The sequence below is a fragment of the Trypanosoma rangeli genome (assembly GCF_003719475.1).
Source record: "Trypanosoma rangeli strain AM80 chromosome Unknown Tra_15.4_contig_00141, whole genome shotgun sequence".
Classification (NCBI taxonomy): domain Eukaryota; phylum Euglenozoa; class Kinetoplastea; order Trypanosomatida; family Trypanosomatidae; genus Trypanosoma; species Trypanosoma rangeli.
Genome location: NW_021705886.1, coordinates 20589 through 45298, shown reverse-complemented (window position 1 = coordinate 45298; position 24710 = coordinate 20589). Strand labels below are relative to the sequence as shown.

The 24710-nt window shown below is 50.1% G+C and overlaps 7 protein-coding genes and 2 pseudogenes across 7 annotated transcripts, besides 10 other annotated features; 1 reads left to right on the top strand and 8 right to left on the bottom strand.

Moving 5' to 3' along the window:
* Positions 1-98: 98 nt before the first annotated feature.
* Positions 99-123: a microsatellite.
* Positions 124-532: 409 nt separating this feature from the next.
* Positions 533-1822, bottom strand: TraAM80_04720 (putative coiled-coil domain-containing protein 104; the record flags this gene model as incomplete). The annotated part of the gene is made up of 1 exon (XM_029381636.1): positions 533-1822. One exon carries the CDS (start codon positions 1820-1822, stop codon positions 533-535), a length of 1290 nt encoding a protein of 429 aa, XP_029238520.1.
* Positions 1823-1919: 97 nt separating this feature from the next.
* TraAM80_04719 (hypothetical protein) lies at positions 1920-2152 on the top strand (annotated as a pseudogene).
* A 12-nt stretch (positions 2153-2164) lies between these two features.
* Positions 2165-3238, bottom strand: TraAM80_04718 (uncharacterized protein; the record flags this gene model as incomplete). Its single annotated transcript, XM_029381635.1, has 1 exon — positions 2165-3238. The coding sequence occupies one exon, from the start codon at positions 3236-3238 to the stop codon at positions 2165-2167; it is 1074 nt and encodes a 357-aa protein (XP_029238519.1).
* On the bottom strand, positions 3235-5211 carry TraAM80_04717 (putative Ran GDP binding protein; the record flags this gene model as incomplete). Its single annotated transcript, XM_029381634.1, has 1 exon — positions 3235-5211. The coding sequence occupies one exon, from the start codon at positions 5209-5211 to the stop codon at positions 3235-3237; it is 1977 nt and encodes a 658-aa protein (XP_029238518.1).
* Positions 5212-5266: 55 nt separating this feature from the next.
* Positions 5267-5295: a microsatellite.
* Positions 5296-5331: 36 nt separating this feature from the next.
* Positions 5332-5364: a microsatellite.
* Positions 5365-5382: a microsatellite.
* Positions 5383-5679: 297 nt separating this feature from the next.
* On the bottom strand, positions 5680-7299 carry TraAM80_04716 (putative Ran GDP binding protein; the record flags this gene model as incomplete). The annotated part of the gene is made up of 1 exon (XM_029381633.1): positions 5680-7299. One exon carries the CDS (start codon positions 7297-7299, stop codon positions 5680-5682), a length of 1620 nt encoding a protein of 539 aa, XP_029238517.1.
* A 13-nt stretch (positions 7300-7312) lies between these two features.
* Positions 7313-7334: a microsatellite.
* Positions 7335-7356: a sequence feature (A-rich).
* Positions 7357-7479: 123 nt separating this feature from the next.
* Positions 7480-7517: a microsatellite.
* Positions 7518-7641: 124 nt separating this feature from the next.
* Positions 7642-7958, bottom strand: TraAM80_04715 (hypothetical protein; annotated as a pseudogene).
* Positions 7959-8109: 151 nt separating this feature from the next.
* Positions 8110-8694, bottom strand: TraAM80_04714 (translation elongation factor 1-beta; the record flags this gene model as incomplete). Its single annotated transcript, XM_029381632.1, has 1 exon — positions 8110-8694. The coding sequence occupies one exon, from the start codon at positions 8692-8694 to the stop codon at positions 8110-8112; it is 585 nt and encodes a 194-aa protein (XP_029238516.1).
* A 303-nt stretch (positions 8695-8997) lies between these two features.
* On the bottom strand, positions 8998-10440 carry TraAM80_04713 (glycosyltransferase; the record flags this gene model as incomplete). Its single annotated transcript, XM_029381631.1, has 1 exon — positions 8998-10440. One exon carries the CDS (start codon positions 10438-10440, stop codon positions 8998-9000), a length of 1443 nt encoding a protein of 480 aa, XP_029238515.1.
* A 92-nt stretch (positions 10441-10532) lies between these two features.
* Positions 10533-10564: a microsatellite.
* Positions 10565-10713: 149 nt separating this feature from the next.
* On the bottom strand, positions 10714-24552 carry TraAM80_04712 (vacuolar protein sorting-associated protein 13 family protein; the record flags this gene model as incomplete). Its single annotated transcript, XM_029381630.1, has 1 exon — positions 10714-24552. The coding sequence occupies one exon, from the start codon at positions 24550-24552 to the stop codon at positions 10714-10716; it is 13839 nt and encodes a 4612-aa protein (XP_029238514.1).
* Positions 24553-24579: 27 nt separating this feature from the next.
* Positions 24580-24608: a microsatellite.
* Positions 24609-24674: 66 nt separating this feature from the next.
* Positions 24675-24697: a microsatellite.
* Between the last annotated feature and the right edge of the window lie 13 nt (positions 24698-24710).

Sequence of the window (24710 nt, the reverse complement as noted above, 5' to 3'; positions counted from 1 at the left end):
AAATGTATGTTTATCAAAATACTGCCACGCGTCACCTAACGCAAGCACAGCCTACATCTGTATTCTTTGTGCTTCTTTGAGCTTCCCCCCTTTTTTTTTCCCCCCCCCCCTCCCTCCCTCCCCAATGACAGCTATATATAAATAGGAAAAAATGCCCACATTTTTTGTCTTCACAACAGAGGAGAATCATGTGCGCCCTAATTTCTGAATGCCCCGGCCCAAACTAAATAACAAACGTGACACCACTCAGTAGAATGCCGGACATTGTATTTGATTTCTTCCTACAAACGGTGTTACATGTATTTTAACATGTTCTGCACTGGTTCCGTGTTGTTCAGTAAACACGAAAAAGTTAGAAAAAACAACAAAACCCGGTACTTCCCAATCAATGTTGCTTTCTCGTTGTGTGCTCTCAAACGTTAACAGTCTTTCTTCTGACAGAGGCAACCCACATTCCCCTCACGGGTCACATCGTAGCAAAGCAACAATCACAGTATAAAAATAAATTAATAATATCCCCTTTGTATCAAACTTACTTGGTTGCTTCGCGAACAATGTCCTCCCGCAGGCGCCGCGCAAGCTCCAGCATCATCTGTTTTTCTCCTTCCTGAATACTACTCGGTTTCACGTTGCTCTTCTCTCCTTCGACGGAATAATCATTCAACTCTTTATCTCTGTTAGCCTTGTTACGTGCCAAAATTTTCTCTCGCTGCTCACGCATGTGTCGTGCTCGTTCCTCCATCTCTTCCATTGTAGGAGGTGACACAGCAGCTGCTGGTGTAACTCCAGACTGCTTGCCAGACTGTGGTGAGGGCGGCATTGCCGTTCCCAAGACCACAGACTCCAACTGTTTGAAGGAAGGTTGGATAGAAGGAAGTGTCTTAAAACCAAATACTTTGCCAGAAGGCAGAAATGGCGGCACTATTTTCTTTGTGGGCGGTTTGTCCGTCGCCGGGGCCGGAGCGGGAGATACGTCTTGTTGCTGCTTAGCTGCACCCTCAGGCGCAGTAACTTTCTCCGCTGAAAGGTCGCCCGATCCCGAGAATGCCACATTTTGTGATACACTGATGTTGCGCTTCATAGTCTCCTTCCGCACCTCCAGTGCGCGGGCCTCCAGTTTCTCAATAATACATTCTTCCGCTTCCACCAACTCTCCCAGCTTTTCCTTGACGACATGCTCAGTCCCTGTCACTTTCACATCAGTCACTTGTTTCTTGACCCCCTTCTTCATTGTTCCGCTTCGACGCCGGAGACGCTCTTCTTCTGCTGCAATAGACAACGCGAGGGCCTCTTGTATTTGCATGTCTTCCAGTTCCATCATCTTGCGTGCGGTCTCCTCATCCTCAAGCGAAGCCTTAATGGCTAAGTGGAGTGCCGCCTCCTCGTCCATCATCACCTCTTCCTCAGGTGACGTTTCTCCAACGCGGCCGTTTTTCTGGTGTTCAAGTATTCGCGAGGCGATAACGTCCAGCTGAATATTTCGCCGCATCATCATCTTGTGAAAGGAGCGGAAGTCGTCCATGTAAAAGAGATTGTGTAGAAACTTCTCTGCAGGTTGCTGCAATGGGCTCTGTTCATTCACGTGCTTGTGCACCACCTCCAGAACAGTCTCCAGCGGGACGCCGAGCTCCTCCACAAACGCGGTTATGAGGTTGTCCGCCAGATTCCGGAAGGCCAAATGCACTTCCGTCTGCTCTACCGTCATCTCATCGGTACTGAATAGAAAACAGTTGTCGTCCACAAAATTGTTAATGGGGGTGCGCCACAACGGTGAATGCGTAAACTGCAAGATGGACTCAATAATCCAGCTTCCGTCTTCCATTTCAGTTTTTCTTTTTTTTTCCCCCCCTTCTGCCTTTCTTCCTTGTTGTAGCTGTGTGCAGAAACTGATGGATAATCTCTTTTTCGTGTATGTTTATTTATTGTTTTGCTTTTCTTGCACTTGCCCTTCGGTTTTCTCTACTTTGTTGTGCCGCCGCAGCGGGACGGAACGTAACCAAAGTAGAAAAAAGAAAGCGACATGCAGAGAAACGCAGAGAAGCAAAGCCTCATCGCAACACGTACACACAGAAAAAAGAAAACAACAGATGCCCGTACATTCATGTTCTCCTTCGTGCATTACGCCTTTGCGTCCGCAAATGCTACCAAGTGAGTTAATGTGAGTTTACTCGTCGCCGCGGCGAATACCACAGGACACACACATCTCAGCCTCTTCGAGATTTGTGGTCTCGCAGTTCCCACACATCCATGATGGAATTTCGATGCTCCACCCCGTCCCTTCCAAATCCATCTCTTCTTCCTCTTCCTCCTCATTTTCCTCCACCGCCATCGCCTCCAATTCCCCAATCGAGACGTTTATCCCGCCAGTGTTACTCGAGCTAAGCGATGACATTCGCGCTGCTGCCACCGCCCCTGCCATAGATGAGGAAAAAGAAGAAGGGACTGAGGTGGAGGTGGAGGTGGAGGTGGAGGTGGTTCCCACGCGCCCACCCAGGGCCAACTCCAGGTTGGTCCTCTTCTCGACAGAAGGCCTTGCTTCATACAGTTGGTCACCCTCATACTGCTTCGCTGTCAACGTGCTGTCATGGGTAGAAGAAGAGAAGGATACTGTTTCTCTCCCTACCATAGAATTATTATCCACAGCACAGTTTCTTGGCGCAGGCCCATCTGCAGGGGAATTGGGAGGAGGAAAAACTGCAAGAAGGGACGAGAGACCAGATAGAGAAATTGGGGTTCCCGCCTCGTTGATGATTGACGACAAGTTTGCGCCACATTTGCTACACTGCTCCTGCTCCGTCAAAAACGTTACACGGAAGCACGAGGAGCAGGTAATGCGGGTATGTAGATGTTCCAACACACGCTTAACACCGCACTCCAAACAGGTGGGGAGGGCATAGACGTTCACCACACCACAACCTTGACAGCGCCAACGACTGGGCAAGCATAAACTTCGATCAGTACGCTCAGAACAACAGCGAGGACACTGCGTGCGCTCCGGCAAAGCACCGCCGGTGGCCACTGCTGTGTCACATACATCACAAATCCATGTCACCTCTTTCATATTGTACTCCCGCGGAACTCCCACATGCCTCGCATCGCCGAGCCTGCTTCCCATTCTCGGGTGAGCCACAGGCTCCACAGCACCACTTATCAGAGGATAACCGTCCTCGACAACGGTAACAACTCTTCCGAGACGGGTGATTTGATGCACAGCAAGTCGGGCAAGTAATAACCTCATGTCAAAGGCTTCTCCGCGCCACACGAAGGACACCTGCGGTGAGAGGCGTGTTGACATTTCGTACCACACTTTGCACACTCCCAGTGATGCAGATGCGCAGAGCCACAGTGAGCACAAAAGAGGTCCTGACTATTATTTCTAAACCTGCATAAAAAACACTGCCACGGTTTTGCAGGTGGTGCTGCACCACAACCCATGCATGTAGCCCGTTCATCACGGTTTGTACTGCAGCAAGTGGTGCAAAGCCAATACCCAAATGGAATCTCGCGTGCTACGCTGCAACATGACATCTCCATAACACCCTGCATCTTTCGGCAATATGGGCATCGCCACTGACCTGTATCACCCACGGAAGAGGAAGCTAAAGCAGCGTCCACCAACGCAGTAGACACAACCTGTACTTGTTGTTGCTCTTCGCGCTGTCCACCACCTGTTTCCTCTGACTTTGAACTCAAGGACTTCCCACAGTGTGTCAGTGACGCATCCTCAGTGTGATGAGCAGATGTGACGGAGAACAATCCATTTCGCACTATCCTTTCTCGCTGTGACATCGTCTTTCTCGAACTTGCAAGGGCTTTTGGCTTCAGGCAAATGTCACAAAACCCCACATTGCGCCGATGCACAACCTGGCATTCGTCACACCACCATGTTCCTTCTTCACTCATCGCAAGTTCCGGGATTTGTTCTTCTCGCGTAGGGCTCACCCACTCACCTGAGGAGCACTGCCCTTGCTGGCATTCCGCCTTTGAGTCCTTATGGGTCGCCTCTTTCTCTTGCTCCGGTGGTTGAAATTTGCTTGATTGCATTTCATCCCTTCCCCTCGCCCCTGCAGCTTCTGTCTCCATACAAGTCGTCGGAGGAGGCTGCGCCACCGTGAGTTCCAAAAGGTGCCCCCCCTCACCGTTGCTCCCCCTGTATTCAGGTTCACTCGGCAAGGCTTCTACCACCTCCTTCACGCTGTCGACCACTCTGTTCTGAAGCTTCCTTATGCTCAGCATTACACCCAGTGGTGTCATGCAGAAAAAACACATCTCCCACTGCGCATCATTACGTTGACGACACGTTGGACAAAGAATGGTGGAGTCAGACACCTGTTTTTGACAGGAGACATGACAACTACGACACTCCGTAGCGAAGATCGAGTTCCTCTCGTGCTTGCAGGAGGGACACGTCCAGGAATGAGGGCGTTCATTGTAGCACGTTGCACATTGCGTCGCACCTCGCGAATTGATGCAGTGACAGAAGGGGCAATACCATTCACGCACACCAGTAAACCGCTTGTTACAACCGTCGCAAAAAAACTTGTTGCGGCTACAAGCTTCGTTAGACTCTGAACGATTTATGCAGCCACATGAATGACATGTCCAGAGAGTAGGGAATAGTGGAATATGACGTGCAGGAGGTGCGTTGTGTTTAAAGGAGTCCACATCCCTTTGGTTGCATCGCCTACACGACTTTCGACCCACAAAGTTATAGGTCCGGCAGCGAATGCACATCCACTCAAGAGTAGACTCCTCCACCGGTTCTGCACCTTCCTTGACAACCTTCGCATGCATTGACCGACGGATATACAAGTACTTAGCCAGTTGTTGATTTCCCTGACGAGAAAGTTTGATAGGGGAACCACCCCGCTGCAGTGTTGCTGCATCCTCCTCCTCCAACAAGATGTCATTTGCCAATGTGGCTTCTTCAGTCGTCCTGGGGCCCATTTCTGTCATTGACGACACCGCGAAGGTGGTGACAGGAACAGTGGATGTCGAGAATTTCATAGCTGATGATACCGGTAGCGGGGCAGCCGCTGCTGCTGCAGCTGCCATTGTGGGGGCATCCTGCACAAGAAGTCGGGCGAGTCGCTCTTCGTCCTCCAAGTTTTCACCCAATAAAGAGATACCCAATCTTGAGGACAGGGATGCAGCCCGCACTGTTATTTCCGCAGTGGGGAGAAGGTACCACGAGACACGTAACCGACGCATCGTATTCTGCCTGACCCACTGAACCAGGGATGAGTGAGAGCGTGAGTACGTGTACAAACAAAACAAGAGAAGAAAAAAAAAAAAGAGAGGCCAAATAACAGCAATTGAAAGATGCAAGCTACACACATACACACATACAGACACATAAAAACAAAAATTCTACAAACTACAGAAGTCTTTTGCCCACAATCAGGTGTTTCCGTTGTGGTGCTAAATGTGATAATGGTGCATGAGAAAAAAGACAGACGGACAGATAGAGAAAAAACAACAACAACAACCAAACGTTGGAGATGAGAAGGATGGACATAAACGCCGTGTGAGATGCTTCATCTCTGCTCGCCGCGATGTTCACCCTTATTCCTCCACTTTTTCCCGCCCTATTTCCTTCTTTCACTGTCCTCAGTTGGTACTCTGCCTCCGGAAAAGCAATGTAAGTATAGAGTGAGTACACCGTGGTGGTTGTTGGTCTCAAATCTTAACGGGCTTACGCACAAAGGCACGGCGCGGCGTCACTGCCACAGTTTTTGTCGCGCCGCACTTGTGGCACTCCTGACGGTTCTTAAAGTTCTTTGAGAAGCACTCTCCGCAGGTCCAGTCTTCATTCTTCTTGCCCCATACGTTGACTTGTCCCTTGGCAACGTCGTCGTTGGAGTCCTGCTGGAAGCCCTCCTTCTCAAAATGAGGCGCAGAGTCGTCATCAGACCACGATGTCGCGCCGGACTCCGAAGAGGCTCGGCCGCATTGCCAACAGCTTGTGCGGGTTCGGAAGTTACTCGCCTGACAGTGACGACAGAACCAATTGTTATGACTGGCTGTCAAGTCTGGTGAGGCTGAGGCTGACGACGCACCTGGGAGTGAATCCGCTTCAGATGCACTTCTGGGTGCACCGCATTGATAGCAGGCCGTTCGCGACGCAAAATTCATGCCGTGACATTCAACACAACTCCAGTCCTGCGCACGCGTCGTGTGCCTTCTGCCACCAGCCGAAAATGCAGAGCTTCTTGTGTGCCTTGGAAATTGTACTTCGTGAGGGTCTTTTGGTTCAGTAACGGGACGCGGCTCACCACACTGACGACAACTACGATCATAGATGCTTGTCGACGTTTTACAACCAGAACATACCCACGATACAGGGATAATGATGTGGCAGTTAAAGCATCGTGAGCGACTTAAGTGGTTCACTGCACCACAATGACAGCATTCCCACTCGGCAGGGGTGATGTGTTTACCGCACTTGAGGCAACTCTCCTCGTCGCCAGCGTTAATAGTCCCACAACTGGGCTCACAGCACATCCAGTCAAAACCTGGTGGCCCCGGTGGAATGCCCGTCGACGTTGATTGCTTCGGTTTCCTGAAAATACGTGAATGAGCTGTTTCTGGAGAAGATGGAGTAAATGCCTTTATTTCAAATATCTTTAGAGGGGCTCTTGGAACACTAGTGGATGACATCTGCCGCAGACCTTTGGGAAGTGCTGAGGCCCCAGAAATTTCGTCACCAAACTGTTCATCCGCGTCTTTGGCCGAAATACTGTCAAACTGCTCCTGCTCCTCACGGAGTCGTTGCGAACGCTCATTTTGAATTCGGAGTGCCTCTGCTTCAGTCATTGTCATGGGGGCCATGTCGTAGCTGCAAAAACCACAGCGGCTGTTATCGTCCAGGTCATCAATGCGATTGTTCTTTTCGCACGCAGCACACATCCAAAACTCGCTGCTATTCTCTACAGCCGCGGTGCACTTGTGACATTTCTTCACCCCCTTGTGGTTGCGGGTCCCACACTCCACACACATCCACCCCTTGAGATTGGGTTTGGCGGCCCCACACGCCTCACATTCGGTAGCGTGGGAATTGTTCACATGACGGCATTCTTCCTTGACACACATCCAGACCCGATTCCCCCGCTGGGCCCAGGACTGAAGAAGCAACGGCGACCGTGTCGCAAAACAGACACGAGACGTACAACATGTCGCATCGCACATGGCCTGCGTGTTGCGTGAGGCAATGAAGACCTTCACTGCCCCACTGCCGAGTGAACGCCAACAGGAAACAGACATGGAGACCGCCACGGTCCCACGCACAAGACGCCGCATTTGTCTTTTCTTTTGTGTGTGTGTGTGTTTGTTGTCTTGCTTTTGTTTTCCTTTTTGCTGCCCTTTCCACCACCACCGGCGCTCTTGTTTCCTACGTTGTTTTACTCGTTCTTAGATGAACGACGCTTCAGCCGCAGGTGTGGCTTTAAGGCAAGAGAAATAATAATAATGACAAGGACCAAAAAAAAAAAAAAGACGGAAAGAAAGAAAGAGAGAAACACCGTAATCATGACACCTACGTATGGGAGCAGCGCCAGTAGCACTATGACTGGTAGCCAACAGCTGGGCCCATGAAGGAGAGTCAGCGCATCGTGTGCGCATTAATGCCGTTCCTTCCTCCCAGTTAAGCACCTGATGCGTTCTTTGCCTCTTCCCTTCCACTCCCTTACCTTTCATTTCCTTTTAACAATAGAACAGAACCTTTATATATATAACCTGCGGAGGCACTTCTTCTTCTTCCTTTTTTTTTTAAAGAAAAAAAAACAACAACAACTTCGGTGCGCAAATAAATGGGCGGAGTGTCTTGCTCATCAGACGCCTTCCCCTCTGTGAGGACGGTAAGAGAAGTGGGAGGGACGGAGTTCCTTTCCGCTGTGTGACTGGCCCTCCCCTCCTCCGCCCCGATCCCCCTTTGAAGTTCGCCAGGGTGCACCTGCATTTACGGCACAAAAACCCGCCATTTATTTACTTATTTACCCACATCCTCGTTGTCTTCTCGCACAGCCACTCATCATAAAGACACGCAGACAGCCACAGACACTTTCTTGTTCTTTTTCCCATTTTCGCTTCAATGATAGCAGGGGGAATCACTTAGATCTTGTTCCAGGCGACAATGTCCATAGACTGCACGTCGTTCTCAAACGACATGATCAAATCCTCCAAATCATCACTGGAGACCTTGTCGTCCTCAATAACGATGAGCTGTTGCAGCTTCTTCACGCCGAACGCCACAGGCACCAGCTTGTGGTCGCCCCAGAGCAGGCCGTCGCGCTCAATGGCGTGCAGCTTCTTCGCCAGCGCCTCAAGGTCCACGGTATCGTCCCATGGCTTAACGTCAAACAGGATGGATGACTTGGCGATGATCTCCTTCTTGGCCTTCTTGGTCTCAACGTCCTTCTTCTTCTTGGCCTCGAGAGCAGCTGTCTCTTCCTCTGTCGCATCCCCGAACAGGTCAATGTCGTCGTCATCCTCCTTCTTCGAGGAGGACACGGCACCCTTGAGAAGCTGTTCGCGCTCAGCTTGATAGTACGACGCCATACGCGCGGCCCACTCAACGACAGCAGTGTGAGAGCCAAACATCTCAGCAAATGTCTTGGCGTCTTCCTGGCTGGGGCTGTAGCCCGCGACGTAAGGCTGAGTGCCGAGGCGGCCGTTGAGTTCCTTCAGGGAGGTCATGGAGTCCTTTAACTTGTTGGTTAATGTAGATTAGAGTAGCTGGTGCGTAACTGAGGACAAATAAGGGGGAAGGGAAATATAGAGAGAGAGAGAAGAAAAAAAAAAGGCTAAAGTCAGCGACAAGAAGAATAGCTCATGATGAAACGCAACACATCACATGCAGACGCAATCAAGCTGGGGGAAAGTCACGAAACAGCAGCAGCAGTGAAACCGGCACACTCTGCAGCAATGCTACAAACTCCCAAACTTCATTGTTATTGTGCCCGCATACGGCCGAGGAAACAAACATCCCGCACTCACGTTTCACATAAGAATGGAACGCAGACTACCGTTGGCAGACACAATTCCCCAAGCATCAAAGATAATAGTGTCCATGTCTTCCTCCAAAATCTTAATATCACATTCTTTGCAGGAACGCACGCCGAAGGTTGTTTTGGGTGGATTGCCCTGTAGCGGAGGCTCAAGCTGTGCCGCTGAGTCTCCCCCACGCTGCCTACAGCAACGCGGTGGAAAAACCTCCGGGCTTTCATAAGCAATATAATGCAAACCTAATAATCCCGCCAACTCCTCATACATGGCATAACGAAACCCGTGAGGAAATAATTCCACAACCACACTCCCTGGCGACATGGTCATTATGTTTACCATTCCCGCCCCATGAGAGGCGATAAAAATAGAACTATTACGCATGAAGGAAGCCTGTTGGTTATAAGACATCGAGTGGAAAGTCTGCGTCGATACAGTGACTCCATAAGGCTTTAAAAGTGCCAAAAATTTCTGCCGCAAAACGGTTTCGTTAAAGCGTCGCTCACGTAAGCGCTGAAGCAACAGTACATTGTGAGCAGCAGGGCGAGGAGGAATTTTGTAGTAATGCAACAGGCAACGTCGAAAGAGACTCGCTTGCGCACGCGTCCGAAACCAGCGAAAGCGCTCCCATCGCGTGATAATCCACATGGTATATTGACTGTTCCCCGTTTCTGCAGGAGCCAGTGTCGGGGCTGCAAGAGACACCTCATCATGCGGGCAAAAAAAACCGCCACTGGACATGGCCGTTTTGTAAAAGACTTCATTGAAGTGCAGTGTGGTATTCCCGGACGTGTGGACAGGGAGAACAAAGTCAATACCCCACAACGTCATCAGTTCAATGAAGGGTGAATCACCACGAAACAGGGCGTGAAACCACCTCATAATAACCCTTCGGAAGGGTTCATCCAGCTTTGGAGCGGGATACGACGTGCAGACGTTGCCGTAAATAACTGTCAACTGCACACGAAGCTGTTCAGCCACAGCTTTGCCTTGCGGCACCTGTCGACAGAGGGTTGAACAGGGGGCAAGGTAATCCATCAGGAACGTCATGAGGTGAGGCGCATCCTTCGTAGTGTGTCCCATGCGACAAATGTCAGAGAGAAGGTAGTTAAGCCGAAGTGTTTCGTTGCGTTGCAAAAAGCGGTGACAAGGCGGCAGCAGCCTGGGCGATGGTGCCGTACGCCTTGGCGTCACCACAACAAAGCGGTCCCGCCTCTGCTGAAAGCATCCTTTGTATGTTCGCACGGTTCCAATCCCACCGGGCTGTGCATCCGGGTTGTCTGCCTCCTCCGCCACATCCCGAAGCTCCGGTCGGCTGGCGCAGTACGGTAGCAACACGTCTTCCCCCTGCAAGATGCTCTCGCCGACGGTGTGGGGAATAACGAAGAGGAAGACGATCAAATGGCAGAGAGCTGCTGCTACATGCAGAGGATGCTTCATGCAATCCTCCTCTCCCCCGTATGCGCCGAAGATACAAAACACACAAAAACAACAGATGAGACAAAACTTACATACACATGAAGAAGAAGGCAATATATATATATATATATATATATATAAATATCACGGGCCCTCGACGCCTGTGGACATGACTGCCTCTAACAATACATGTGGAGCACACTCATGCTGATGTCAAGCTTCACACCAGGGGATAAAGCACAACATTTAAAAAAAAAACACGCACAAACACAGAGAAAAATATATCTACGCATATCACACGAGAAGTTGTTCTTCAATTCCACCAAAAAAAATAAATCTCAGCGACTCTCTTGCAGTGGCAAGGATTAACTGAGGCAGCTTCCCGTGAATACTCTCGGGAGAGACGTGATGCTTTATTTCGTCCAGTGAACACACCATAACCATGTGCTCAAGCGAAACGTACTTGAGTAAATCTCGCACACCAAGGGTGTTTTTAATTACTTCTGCCCGCTCCAATGCTGCAGCTGCCTCATGCCTTTGCTGGGTGCTGAAAAACGGCTCACAAAACGGCAGAACTTTTAATCGGGTTGACGTACTTTCACTAAACTCACCACTCAAAAGAAAAGATTTCATTTCTTTACCAAGAGCAGCTGCAAGTGCAATATGTACCCAGTTGTAGAATTCCTCCGGCGTGGTGTGCGCCACAAAGGAGTCCCAATCGGCGTAAAGAGCATAATTATGAACGCCAGCGGCATCCTTGATAAATCGCGTAAACTCTTCGCCTTGAAGCCCCTCTAGCTTCGCATGCAGCCTGATTGATTCGTACGCTACCTGGGATACAAACTCGCAGCTATCTGTGGTCCATTTCTTGCTGCTCCCCAGATACGCCAAACATTTACCAAACGCAGCAGTAAGCCCAGTGGAAGTACTGGCAGGTGCCACTGAGACGGAATTCGTCACACTGTCCGTTGCGGACGTGTCAGCAGCAGGGATCTCCTTGTTGAGATTTGCGACGACGGCTGCGACAAAATTGCGCTCACTCTGGAGGTAGTTGAGATGCGCGTTGGGGATCGCATCTTGTGCCTGCAATAACTTGGAGTAAAATTCCGCGGTGTTACCAAATCCATCCAATACTCCCGCAATAGGCCGTGTAAGTAGTCCTACTGCACCGGCTGCAATGCCCGTACAAAACCCAGACAGACCGGCGGTTCGTGCGCCGCTCAGTGGGCGAGCGACAACGCCCTCAATACCGTCACGGAGTCCCTGCGCCATACCCCACAAGACACCGCTTCGATTCAACGTATCATTACTTCGCTCATCCTCTTCCCTTGTTTCAAGCCAGTCATTGTCCCACGATAGAGTTGCCGCCGTCCGGCTGCCTACACGGGAGAGAAGACCAACCGTGTGCAATGTCGAGGAGGTGGTTGCAAGAAGAAGTTCGCGGGCACCCTTCGCAGGGTTCATATCCGCCACTTCAACGACAAATGACTGAACACCTTTTCGTAAGCCACTTATCAATGCAAGGGGATTTCCCAGAATCTCCAGGGAACCAATGATCTTGTAGAACTGAAATAACAGCTGGTTTCTATACGAGGGCCATAGTAGCTCCAATAATGCACCACATGGTGAACTTCCACGCTGACTCACATCCATTCTATCCACACCACTGATGCTCAAAGGAGCCCGCTCTACAGATGGTATAAACCGACGACCAAGAGGTATACCCACAAAAGGATCAAACTTTCCATCACTACGGCGTGTGAGAGTAAGATCCAAATCAATGCGTGAAACATGCAAGTGTGCAATAAAGCAGTTATAAATAGGAATAACCTCAATCGTGGAAGGTGATGTAGGGCTACTAACCTCATTGCCGTCTCCCACATCCTGTTCTTGAACTGTGCGAGTAGGCACAGTTTGCTGAACCGCTTCCCATACACAGACGCCAACCTGACGCAGAACAAAGAGTAAGGAATCAGTCAGTTTCACTGTCACTGGAGCCACATCAAGAGAGAGGTGCTGCAGCAGAATGGTAACATCCTTTCCAGGCGCATGGCTCATCGTCGATGCAGTGGAATCCCCCGGAGCAAGAGCGTGCATCTTCACCGACAAGCAGGGCTTGACTGCCTTGGTATCAGACACGCTAACACGCGTCACTTCGCTGTTTAAATCCACGATTACAGGGTACGCTGGTCGGGGGTTCGTACAGTCAATAAACGTCAGGCGTCCAATATCTAAACGGCCAAAATAATGTTTTTCATTCGCAGAAAAAACACCGTAGATTCCAAGAGCTTGAATGAGGATGACGTCAAGCTCACAACGCTTCAGTGCGGCGAGTACTTCAGCGTTAGTGAACGCCTCATTAGTGATGCCTCGGCCCAAGCGAAGTTGATTCCTCGTCACGAGCACCGCCAGTGGTGATGTTTGTACGACGGGTTCATCCTTTGGAACACATATCGAGGCGACATACAGTGAGAGGGTATGAATAAACGTCTCCACATGAATGACATACCGAGGTTGAAATAAAAGCCTGCTTTCAAGGGAACGGTCCGCTGTAACTGAAATATAGTAGCGTCGAATGCTGTGGTCATACGTGCATAGAACAAACATCCCTGGAGACGCCGTTACAGCCTCACGTGTGACAGCGGCCTTCGCCAAATCAACGATGCACTGCTGGGGAGGCCTATCCCCACCAAACAGGGTAAGTCGCATGACGTGGGCGGTGCCATCACTATCAAAGCAGGTTACACCATCCGTAAAGGGCGGGATAACGTAGGCACGTGCAACTTGCTGCAAAGCTGAAGACATCTTTCGCACATGTTCATATTGTAGTGAGCGTCCAGTACGATTTTCTACAACTACTGGAACATTCCCATCCAAGGAAAAATCAACATAAAAGATCCCATTTTTCCTCCAAGGGGTGATGGAAAGACATGCAAAACGTTCACACTTCAATGATTCCCCCACCATCATTGGAGTCCGCATGCTCGTGTAGACAGCCACGCCTGCCCCTACAACGGATGGTGGCAACACCATCTCCTCCATTTCTGTCACTTTCTCATACAGCTGATGTCTCACGGTGATGGGCACATTGGCGCCAGAAAGGGTGGCCAGTTTGAGAGGCTCAGACCACATAAAGAGCTCCTCCTCGTTTCCACCGTAACGTATCTGCATCAGTGGATCCGACGCGGATGCCACGGCAAAGGTCGTCCACTCCTTCGTTGTCCGTGGTTCAATGATCAAGGTCTCTGTCATTCCCACAGAGCGCACCGTTAAGAAGAAGGCGTGGCTCTGATTGCGGAACACCCACATAGGTTCTAGACGGATCATTGGAGTGGGGCTGAACACCTTTTTAATTCCTCCCACGCGTTGCACTCTAAAGATGCGAACCACATCTCCGTCCACACTTTGAAGCATACCTGAAACGGTTAGGACGTTGCAAGTAAACAGTTGCGAGCAGGTCGCATTAGGACCACCCGCCACAATTTTTACCACAACCGCAGCATCAGGCCTCCGGAGCTGCTCTCTAAGAGCTGGAAGTGTCAAAGGTAATTTATGTCCTGAGGGGAGACCCTCCACATCGTTCTGCCCCGGCACCAATGCATCCGACTCGTCATATACTCGTACAGGAAAAGGCAACGCATTTATCAAGATAGCTGCAGCACGCACAATAAATTTACTGTGTATCGCATGCTCCACCAAAAGGGTGACCATTTTCTCACCAACCGAATCCTTTATGGCCACCGTCGTTGTTCCTGTGAAAGTTAAAGGCAGGGGTTCAACAGAGGAGAACTGCACACCATCCGCAAACTCACAGGTTAAATTCATGCTGAAGCTTTCCCCTTCAAGACTCTTGGAAAAGCAGTTGAACTCCTCTTCTTCACGCACAAACGTTCGTGTATGTGTAGCCGCATCTGAAGCGGAGGAGGAGGAGGAGGAGGATACCACATTCACGGCAAGCACGGCCCCCGTCTCATTAACGACAGTCACCATTGGACAGACACGCAATTCCACTTCATAACGGGACAGAAGGCGTGAAGTTCGGGGTTCACTCTCCAATGCAACCCTCCGCGTTAGCACCAAGAAAACACGCATCTCCTCCCTGTGCTTCTCATCCGTTTCAGCCAAACGTTCATCCAGGTGTTCCTTTTCGAGAGTTAATGGGATCACAAGTGTGTCATCTCCCTGCATGTATGCGCGTCTAGAAGCAACAACAACGACACTCTTCATCGCATCTGCCGACAAACCCTTCTGCCCAGATGAGAAAAGTGTAAATGCGCTGATCAAACCCTCCAAGGTAACAAGTGCGTTCTTTGATTTAAATCGCCATTCCCCAACGATTAATGAGAATGGATGACGGAGGCACGGAAGGGGTGCGTAACGTGTTTCTTTTGGCTGGACCCTGCAGGAATCAGAGGGGGTCCCAGGCAAGCATACAATGTGTGTGGAAAGCTCGTTCCTTATCGCGACTGATGTGGTGAGGTTAACAATGCGCTCCATTTCATCCAGACGCATCACGACATCCAAGACACCTACAGAAGGTTCAGTAAGTGGAAAACGGTATGTTGCCCCACGCCGCAGCGCCGATAAGTTCACTTCAGTACCAAACATATTGAGATTTTCATCGTACTCTTCAATTTGTTCCCTGTCATCGGCGACGACACGAAATAGTGTTTGGCTGTAGTGAAAGAGGCGTGCCTTGACAAGCTTACCAGGAGGCAGACGGCAGAACTGCGTTCGTGGCTTCAAACCCTTCTTGTTCACTTTAGTCACCGCCAAAAGGAGGAGCGGAACGCCGGTACAGTTGAGAAACGAGTAGGCCCCAGTGCGTTGCAAGTCAAAACGAAAGCGAAGAAGACGCAACACCGTCACTAACGGCAGCGTCAAAGAGAGTTCAAGACATGTCAAGGCTCCTTGAAGAGAAAACCCGCCACCGGTGTGCCGTGTGTACTCCACCGCTACTTCAGGTGAGACAAGAAGAACATCACGTGGAGGCTGCAGCTGTGGGTAGTCCGTAACACGTACCATGCTTGAGGCCGTCCACTTCATGCGATTCAAGCTACGATTTCCCTTTGCCATGAGAGCGGAATTGCTAAGAGCAACGGCTACCTCCGGTCTATAGAAGTCACTTGTTAAAATAACTTCAATCCACGCTGCAGATGCAGCAAAGTCTATCAATGGTGTTACTTCCCCATCGCGTGACCACAACAAGGGTGCTTCAGCATGAGAGGAATGATCCACACCGCCAGTACACACCTTCCCCCTCGTGACAAACCTCCTGTTCTGTTCCTCGCCCCTGTGGTGTGTCGGTGTCAAGGTGGTGACCATTGCCTTGGTAGATCCTATCTGATTCAAACCCTGTCGTAGCTCATTGACAGTGTCATAAAGGAGTCGGAGGTTCCCTACCGAAAGTGTGAAACTGGTGTTCGACACTATCGCTCGCACCACTGTCATGCCAGCATTTGTGTGGTCTTCCTTCAGTTTATGGTGTTTTACGTGAACCATCAAGCCTGTAGGGTCCTTGGTGATGAAGCCACTGTCGCATAATATTGATACATTTAACAGCGCCACCTCGCCAGACTCATCTATGAAGTCTCGTACACCGCGGTTGCCTTCATAACAGTTCTTCGCTAGTTTGTACCGCACGTACGCCTCACTGGAGACCTCAATCGATTGATGCTCTGACCACAGGCTCAACGCAACATCGGTTAATGCATCAATCGTCACCTCCAGACTATACCACCGTGCGGCATTTAAGGAAACATTGGCGGAAGTAGCCAGTGAACGGCATGGACTTCCAGGGACGGCGACGGGAAGCAGTTCGGTAGGTACCACCAGAAGCGAACGCGCACCCAATTCAACGTAGTCCATCACATCCCCGTCTTCTGTGACAAATGGCACCCCCTCAATCACGACTGTGAGACCCGGATCCACCACAATAGGTGGCTTTAAGGTGCCATCAGGACCCACGACCATGGACACAAACACCTTTGCATGATTAACCCCCTTAACAGTTATCTTATTGGATGGATTACTTTCACCAGGCTCTTTTGAAAATCGGAGTAATGTCCCACGTCTCCCACCCAGTGTGAGATCGGAGCTCAGACAGCAATCACTTTTAATGGTGAGGAGCTGATCACTGGTGCCATCAACAGAGCTGCAATGCAACGAAGCACCAGCATCCCTCACAGAAAGCGACGAAAAACATGATGCGGTTACACTTCGCGTGCGATAAACACCCGACCAAACATGTAAAAGAAAGTGTTCATTTAGAGTACTTAGAAGCTTCGGTGAAACAGTAAGCTTCACTGCATGAGCACGGGCAATAATACTTACGAGACGTGTTGGCAGTTGTTCATGCAGTGAATCTTCCCCGCCTCCGCCTCCATCTGTGTGGGACAAAGACGATGGCACTGTTGCCTCACTCACAGAAATCTCCTTGCAGAAATACACGGCCCACTTGGATGGCTCGTCAAGCGCCCCACTCGGCGCCGTAGCACTGACAAATTCCTTCTGAAAGGCAGCACTTACACTGCTTGTGACGGAAAGAGCCTGGATAAGGGTCTTCTCATTCACACCGGTGCGGCTCTGCTCACATATTATGTTATGAAAAGTGACACCGAATAAGACGGCGGCCTTTCCTACCAACGCCTCATCTTCTGACTGAGAGGCACAAACATTCAATGACACCAAAGGAACCGTAAAGACAAACTTGTCGCAACTCAGTGGGGTTGCTGGCACCTCAGCCGTGGAAGGCGGACCAACGTCCAAGTTACGGCGTGTCATAGCAGAAACGGAGAGAAGAGGCAGAAACGCCTGTGCGACGGCTTCCACACAGCATTGCAACGTGTCACCAAACGGAATAAAGGCCTCTATGCCACTTAGACGTATAACGTTGGACCGAGACTGAGTTACAAGACTGTTTTCCACAAAACAAGATAAGGACAGATTTTTCACAAAAGGCGGTAATAGACCCTCTGGACGGCGGTATCGTATGACACCATTTTCCGTCTCAAAAGTCAAGCTTCGCCCTGTTGTGCTTGCCTTTTGCTTTAAAACCACGACAGGGAACACAATTTCCATCCTGCCGTCAGTCGCTTCGCAGACAAGAGGCTGTCGAGAGAGAAAGAAGCACACACGCACATCGGTCAGAGTCACCATCACAGACTGCTTAAATCCATCCTCGTTTTTCTTTGAGAAGGTGACGTTCTGAAGAACATAGTGGTAAAGTGCCTCGACACTCCTCCAAAGATCTGCGTAAAACAACATGTCGTAGTTGTTTATAACAAGTGGATTTGCTCGAAGGTTCACTTCTCCAACTCCGAGGGATACTTCAAGAGATGAGAGGAACATAAACGCGTAAGTACTATCCATGTTTCGCAGCACGAGGTCCCCAATGGTAACCTTGTAGGGAATTGAGGCATCTACCAAGGTCGAATCACCATCCCTCCAGCTCAAACGTGCATTCACATTTCGAGCCTCCATTAGGGCTGTACGCTCCACTGTCAATGAAAGGAGAGCCACATGAATAGTCAATACAGTTTGTCTTTTGGTCGAAGAAAAAGAAAGTTGTGTTACATCCGTGTCGTCGGCATCATTGATCCGCCTCTTGTTCGCATTGTTTTTGCGTTCCATCGCAAAAAAACCCTCACGATGCATGAGAGCAATAAAGTTATGCATACGAAGCACAAAATCCACAGTATGAGGCTGAAGTGTGACGATGATTCCATGTGATTCCAGACACATTCGGCGTTCCGTTGGGCTGTCCGTCACGTCAACGCAGAGTCCGGCGTCATAATGCTCAGGGAAACGACAAGAAGGCAGTTGCTTTCCCTCATTTAAGTTTTCATCCCCACGGCGAAACAAGACAACAACACCATTGCCATCCAAAAGCTCAAATGACCCGTGTATGGCAAACTGTACTTGCGTAACGGTCTCCTCACATGAGTCAAAGGATGCGGAGAGTGTCACAGTTCCAAGAAAGCAGAGTTTTGCAAGGTTGGCGGTGGTGAGATCAGCTTCGTTTACGCCCTTTTCCCCTCCGTTGCCCACGTTCGCTTCTGCCTTGACATGGCCATTCTCCGTCAATAAAATGGAAAACCGTGGCATATTAACCAAGGCAAAAGACGTCACACAAACAGAGACATGGGGTACTTCAACCGGTGTAGCGTAGTACGGCGGCACTTCCTCAGACGACGCTCGTGGTGGCAGCACACGCAACGCATCCCGCACATGCAGTGCAGAGATTGAAAGGCAGGCACCTTCCTCCATTTGAATGTGAATGCGCCTACAAAATGATACCCTCAGCTGAGCATCATTCAATGACGCCGGCGAAACAATAACGAATGTGGAGTGCGTTTGCACACAATCGTCGGGGGTGACAGATCGGGTTGAACGCCACTCAGTAAACGTACTCTGCGGCATGGGGAGCTGCGCACATGCAACAGTGTTGGGAAAGCGCAAAGGGTAAAGCCCTTCACAGAGAAGGAACACCCCACACAGGTTCATAGTATAGGCATTAGCGAAGCAATTTCTGCTTCCTCGTTCTGCAGGAGAGTTGCTGTCAAGAGTTACTTCAACACACTTGTTTGTCAATTTTACTTCCTCCACCGTGAGCCGCCACCTTGGCGCTTGTACTGCTTCCATTGTTGGCAAAAGTACCTGGAAATCCTTCACGGAAATATCCATCATTGTCAGGGACATAGAGGGCATCACCCTTAGAGGCTTTGAAGCCTGAAGAAGGGAACTGTATGCATCCACCTCATCCAAAGCAAAACGCGATAAACGGGTTATGAAATTCATATCTGCTATGAGTTTCATGGACTGAAGAACTACTTCCACCCTATTAGAGCAACTAACCTGCGGCTTCTCTTCATACAAGGTGTCAAACTCATACTTCCTTTGATTATTCTGCGATTGTGTCACAAGGATGTGGAGAAACGGTCTTGGTGCACTACTTTGCACTGCTTCTTTACGTGTATCCCCCCAATCCAGTATATTCACTTCTGCTGCGTGTTCAAAGCGTGGAGTGAGAGAGATGGGTTCATCCGAACGAAACTCCAGGGTTTCCTTCCCATCGCACCGATGAAGCTGCATTCTCACGGAACAGGCGGATAGTTGTGCCAAAGGTTCTTCCCACGGTAGCTCTAAGTGCACATTAAGTTGGTGAACAGTCAAAGCCAGCAAAGAGGAGTTCGCTGCCACGTCGCTGTTGACTTTAGGGGCATCGTTTTTTGCTGCGGTCCATGCCCCTGCAGAGAGATCAAACAACAGCATGCCGACAAGCGTGGTCCAAGAAGATCGAGCCGTGTAAACATGTACCTCGTCAAACACCAAATCAGTTTTACGCGACAACGTCGTGCTCTCCATATTTGTTTGTGGCTTTGGCGTAGAGATGCATCCACTCTCCACTTCGAGCATTCGCTTTTCTCGACCCATGCAAGACTCTCGTGTGATACCACGCTGCTGCTGTTGCCATTTAGGGATATCATGCCTCATGATGCGGCGGTTAGGACTGATATCATCTATAGTAAGCTTATTTATATGAAACAACTGCACTGAGGTTTTCTCACCTCCAAACCCCCAAACACCATTAAAGGAATAAAATTGAAGCTGAGCACGCAGGGCAAATATATCCGGTTCCTTCATGAGAACAAGACATACTGAGGATACGGTGACAAGGAATGAGAGCGACGTCGGCGACGACGATGGGACCTTCGTGCTCACCATTGTCTCAGTCACTGGTGTCAGCACGGTCACATCGTTCCCCTGCACACCGTTGGCCAAAGGAAACGCATTGAGAAGGTTGGAAGAAAGTGCCCGAAGAAGGGTGTTCAGCCAGGGCAAGGTAAGCTTGACATCCATCGCCACATCTGTGTCGCCGTTGTAGTCGGACGAGCCAATCAACAAGTGAAGCGCCATTTCGCCACTCCCACCCTTGACGTACTCGTATCCGTTTGTTTCTGCGTTTGGCACCAATTGTGTGTAGTTCTCCAAAAGTAATGACGCCTGTGTGATGAGTGGAGACCACACACCTTTGCCCTCACTATGGGAGAGGTAAGTCATGTTAGACAGCGTCAGTTGTCCCCTAAACAACGATGGCGGTGCAGATGCAGCTTGACAGCCGTCACCACGGCCTTCAGTGCCTCCCGACACCTCTGCCCTGAAAGTAAGCGTACCCACAAAAAAGGGGATGTACGTCTCCTCGTTCAGCAAATCCACTTCCTCTGCGGCGTCCGTCGCGAGCAGCAGTTCCAACGCACTCACCTCCCCTGAGATGATGATCACACCAGAGGCATCCTGCGCAACGCTAGCCGGTGTCGATTTTTGTGGCATTTCCTCACGGGCGCTAGAGCAGCCGCGCTCGCGCTTATCGGATCCAAACAAATTCAACAGGCGGACGACGGCGGGATCATCCTGCATGGAGAGCAGTCGCATCCAATACGCATAAAACACCCCCACACTGCCGCCCCTCGTCTGGAACGACACAAAACTTCGACCAGCGCCAGCGCCTCCATCTGTCCTACTCTCCAGAGTACAGGTGAAAAAAGTGGCATCAACGTTCTTCTTAAGACCGGTGCTGGGCGCAAGCAGCACAAATGATTTTACCTCCTCCCCGTTGTCTGTAATATACTCAGCTCTATCAAGAGTCCCGCGCAGGTTTAACGTTTTCCCACCAGACGCGCTGCTGGCACGGAGTAACAAGTCATTAAGGTGCACGGCGACGCACTCTTCCGTCCATTGGAACTGAATGCGAACATTCAATCGTTTTAGAGCCGTTTCCATGACCCTTTCAGTGTGTGCCGTAGCGTCTGACAAAACAACAGTCACGCCTGCGACTTCCTCCAAACCAGGAAGCCTCACCAAAGCTGAGGACGTAGGAGGTTGCAATAGCGCAGATGACAGCATCAATACCTCCATACAATCAACAAGAGAAGGACAAATACGTACGTCCAGCACCCCCGCTTCCAAGGAAAGTAAAGGGGAGGAGACGCTATACGTGGCTGTTAGACCCTCCAGCACAAGTACATGTTGGCCTGAGGGAGATGTGACATGCAAATCTGGTAGGCAAAGCAGTATGTCGTACCCCTTTGTGCCAGATGATGTCATATCTAGTACAAATGCGTCTTGTGAAAAAGACGATGGAATTAAAGGGCCGGCTTCATACGTTGAAGATTCCACACCTGAGAGTTCAATCTCAACCACATCATCGTTGTTCGAGTTACGCAGCGTTAAATGAGCAAAGTCAATACCTAGAAATACACGGTGCAACAGTGGCAGAGTAGCGTTGACAGCAGGTGGCGCCATCCTTTTTTTGTGGTCCGCGTCCAGCGTAGCGGCCGATCGGTACAACAGACGGAGAAAACGGCGGCATTGAGCCGCTGGAATCGTCATGACAGTTCCTCCAACATTGAGCGCTGTGGAGGACTCTAGACGCCACTTCCCGTTATTGTTCATGACTTCACAGAAGAGAGCCTCTCCAACATCGCCCTGTGCAACTTCCAGGCATTCCATGTGATCATGTAAAAGTCCAAGCACCGTGGGAACAAGTGTTGCTTTGGCACGCGTCTTCACAAAGACACTCAACTGCCTACCAAACACCACCTCCACCTCTGCAAACGATAACAGCACCACATCACCAATATCTTCACAAGAAATACAAATTGGCTCTTTCCTACTCATGGAGAAACGCCAGTTCATGGTAAGAGCAGGCTCTTGCATGGGAAGCTGTTGCTCATTCTGCCTTTCAGCCTCCTCTTCTCCTTCCTCCTCCTCGTAGAGGGTTATTATATGAACGTCGGGAGCGCGAAGGATCAATTTTCTTTCGGTGTCACCTTCAACATACAAAGGCATGGTTAGAATAATTCCCGCAACGTGGATCTCCATTGTAGGCAGAGATGGAGAAAGGCAACGCGACTTAGTGGACTCACAAAAAGAGCTAAAGTCTTGCTTTGTGTATTCCGGAAGTACTGCCAGAAATTCTTTAACACCGGACACCCACCACTGCAATTCACATAGTGGTTGGAGAGTTAGCGAGGTGTTGGCGATGAAACCGCTCACCCGGGTATGCGTTTCGTTAACATAAATGGACATCCAAGGTTCACACACACACACATTTTGACCACCAGAGTCCTCCTCACTTTCTTTCTTTTCCTCATGAGTGTTGTGTGTCTCCAGCACAACGGAAGGCAAGGATCCAGTGAAGCTCCCAGAGACATTTTCAATCGCCAGACTAAATCCAGCACGATCTCCTTGGGGAGCTGCACCTATAGTGTAGTTACACTTAACAGAATTGAAACAAAACTTTAGACGTTGTTGCAGATTTGCCAGGTACGACAGCAGAGGTTTCTTTTCAGTCATATCGCTCCTCCAGATATCGGGCTCAATTTCTAGATCTACAATCGGAAACCTCACTACAATGAGAATCGAATTTGTGGATGTCATGGTGGATTTTGTTGTTGTTGCTACTGCTGATGATGATGTTGTCAAGGAGGTCCCCACACGTCTTGTTGCAATGTGCTGAAGAAATTTGTGACCAAAAGCCCATTCCGCCTCAATGCCACCACCTGCCACAAATTTATGTTCCCTCGCTTCATCTAAAGCGGCGCTGCTGCCAATGGCTTGACGTCGCCCGAGCCATTGCCACCATCGACTACCACCCGATCCAATGTCCTCGTTGCCGACTTGTTTTCTCTTCCTTACCTCTTCAATGAGTAACTTCTGTCGCCACAGAGACTGCCTTTCCGTACTTAGTTCAGCGTACGCCAGGCAGCGTAAAAACACAAGTTGTTCTACTGTGAGGAGCTCTTCCAAAGCATGTAGATTACTCGTTTCCTCCTGTGTAAGAGGTGGAAGCCATGCCACTCTCTGGCTTCGCTTCCATAGTGCGCAATACTCCCTTCTGCGCCTGCCAAAAAGTACAACACCTTCGATAAAACGCTGGTGCCCTTTTGCCTTGTTTTTGGATCTTCTGACGTCGTCCATGACAGAAAAAAGTGCAAATTTCCAGCGTCGTTGAGGCCATGTGAGTGCCCCCTCGTTACCTTTGTTAAGAAGATGAAGGTGTTGCCTATAGTTCAGCCCCACCAAACCATTTCTGATTGAGTCATTAATGATCGCAAAAAAGCCAACGACTCCAAAAGATATTTGAAGCTGAATAGGAGTTGTCGCAATCACATAAATCACAGTTTGCTTCACATCATCCATGACAACATCCTCATCATCGCTGTCTTTGGACAAGCGTAGCAGCACTGTGAGTTCCTCCGCCTTAACAATGTTCATCTTCTTCTGCCAGTTTGGCATTTCATTATTCTGGTTCTCCCCCTCCGCAGAGTGTTGCTGCTTTACGGCATGAAGAGATACCCGTAGCCCACCCATGACCACCTTCTTGGAGTAACGCATGGATAGATCCATGATGAAGCGATCCTCCCACCCCTCATCCGTGGTGGTGACGTACACGCTGTCCAACGTCACATGAAGTGCACACGTAAAGCATGGGGCAAGGCCATGATAGTCCACGACATACTTTAAGGACACATCCCGCAACACTACATGAACGTTCCTTTTGATAGTCTCTGTGAGCTGTTCAACGTAGGAGAGTTTTTTTGTACTTCCGGCCCCAGTGCTGAGCTTAGGTGGGACACCCCTCCCCACTCCATAACCCTCATCAGGTCGGCTACCTAGCCTGCCTATTTCAAACATGTTTAACTGTTTCTGCTTCACCACCATGACGCGGGCGGCATCCTCCTCGGCGTTGTGCGGCCTGGCACGCAAAAGACCAAATACAATCTCCACCCCAATAACCTCCACACTGATAGGTTCACGATCAACGGCTGACCACGGAACACGAATCTTCAGCTCCTTCACCACTCCCTTGACAACGGTAAAAGGCGTCATAAGCGCCTGCGCCGCTGCCCTTGCGGCATCACCGTCCTCCGCCTCCTCGCGACTTCCGACCTCCTGTCGACCCTTAAAGAGGGAGAGGGCTATCTGGTCGACAATGTTCGTTCGCAGCTCCAGGTCCCGCAGCACCAGTTCTCCGGACCAGAGGGAGACGCGCAGCTGCTCCTCATTGAGGTCGCATATAAATCGATTGAGGTATGTCGCAAGCAACACGGAAAGCTGCTTTTCTAGCATGGCACACCTCGCTGTCTCCAGTAGGCGTTCTCTCTCTTCTTCTTCTTCTTCTTCTTGCTAGCCCTCCCCCTCAATGGTAACAGACAACAAGGATAAGAAAGGCAGCCAAACCAGAAAACCGCCTCTCTCTCTCTCTCTCTCTCTCCTTCCCCCTCCCC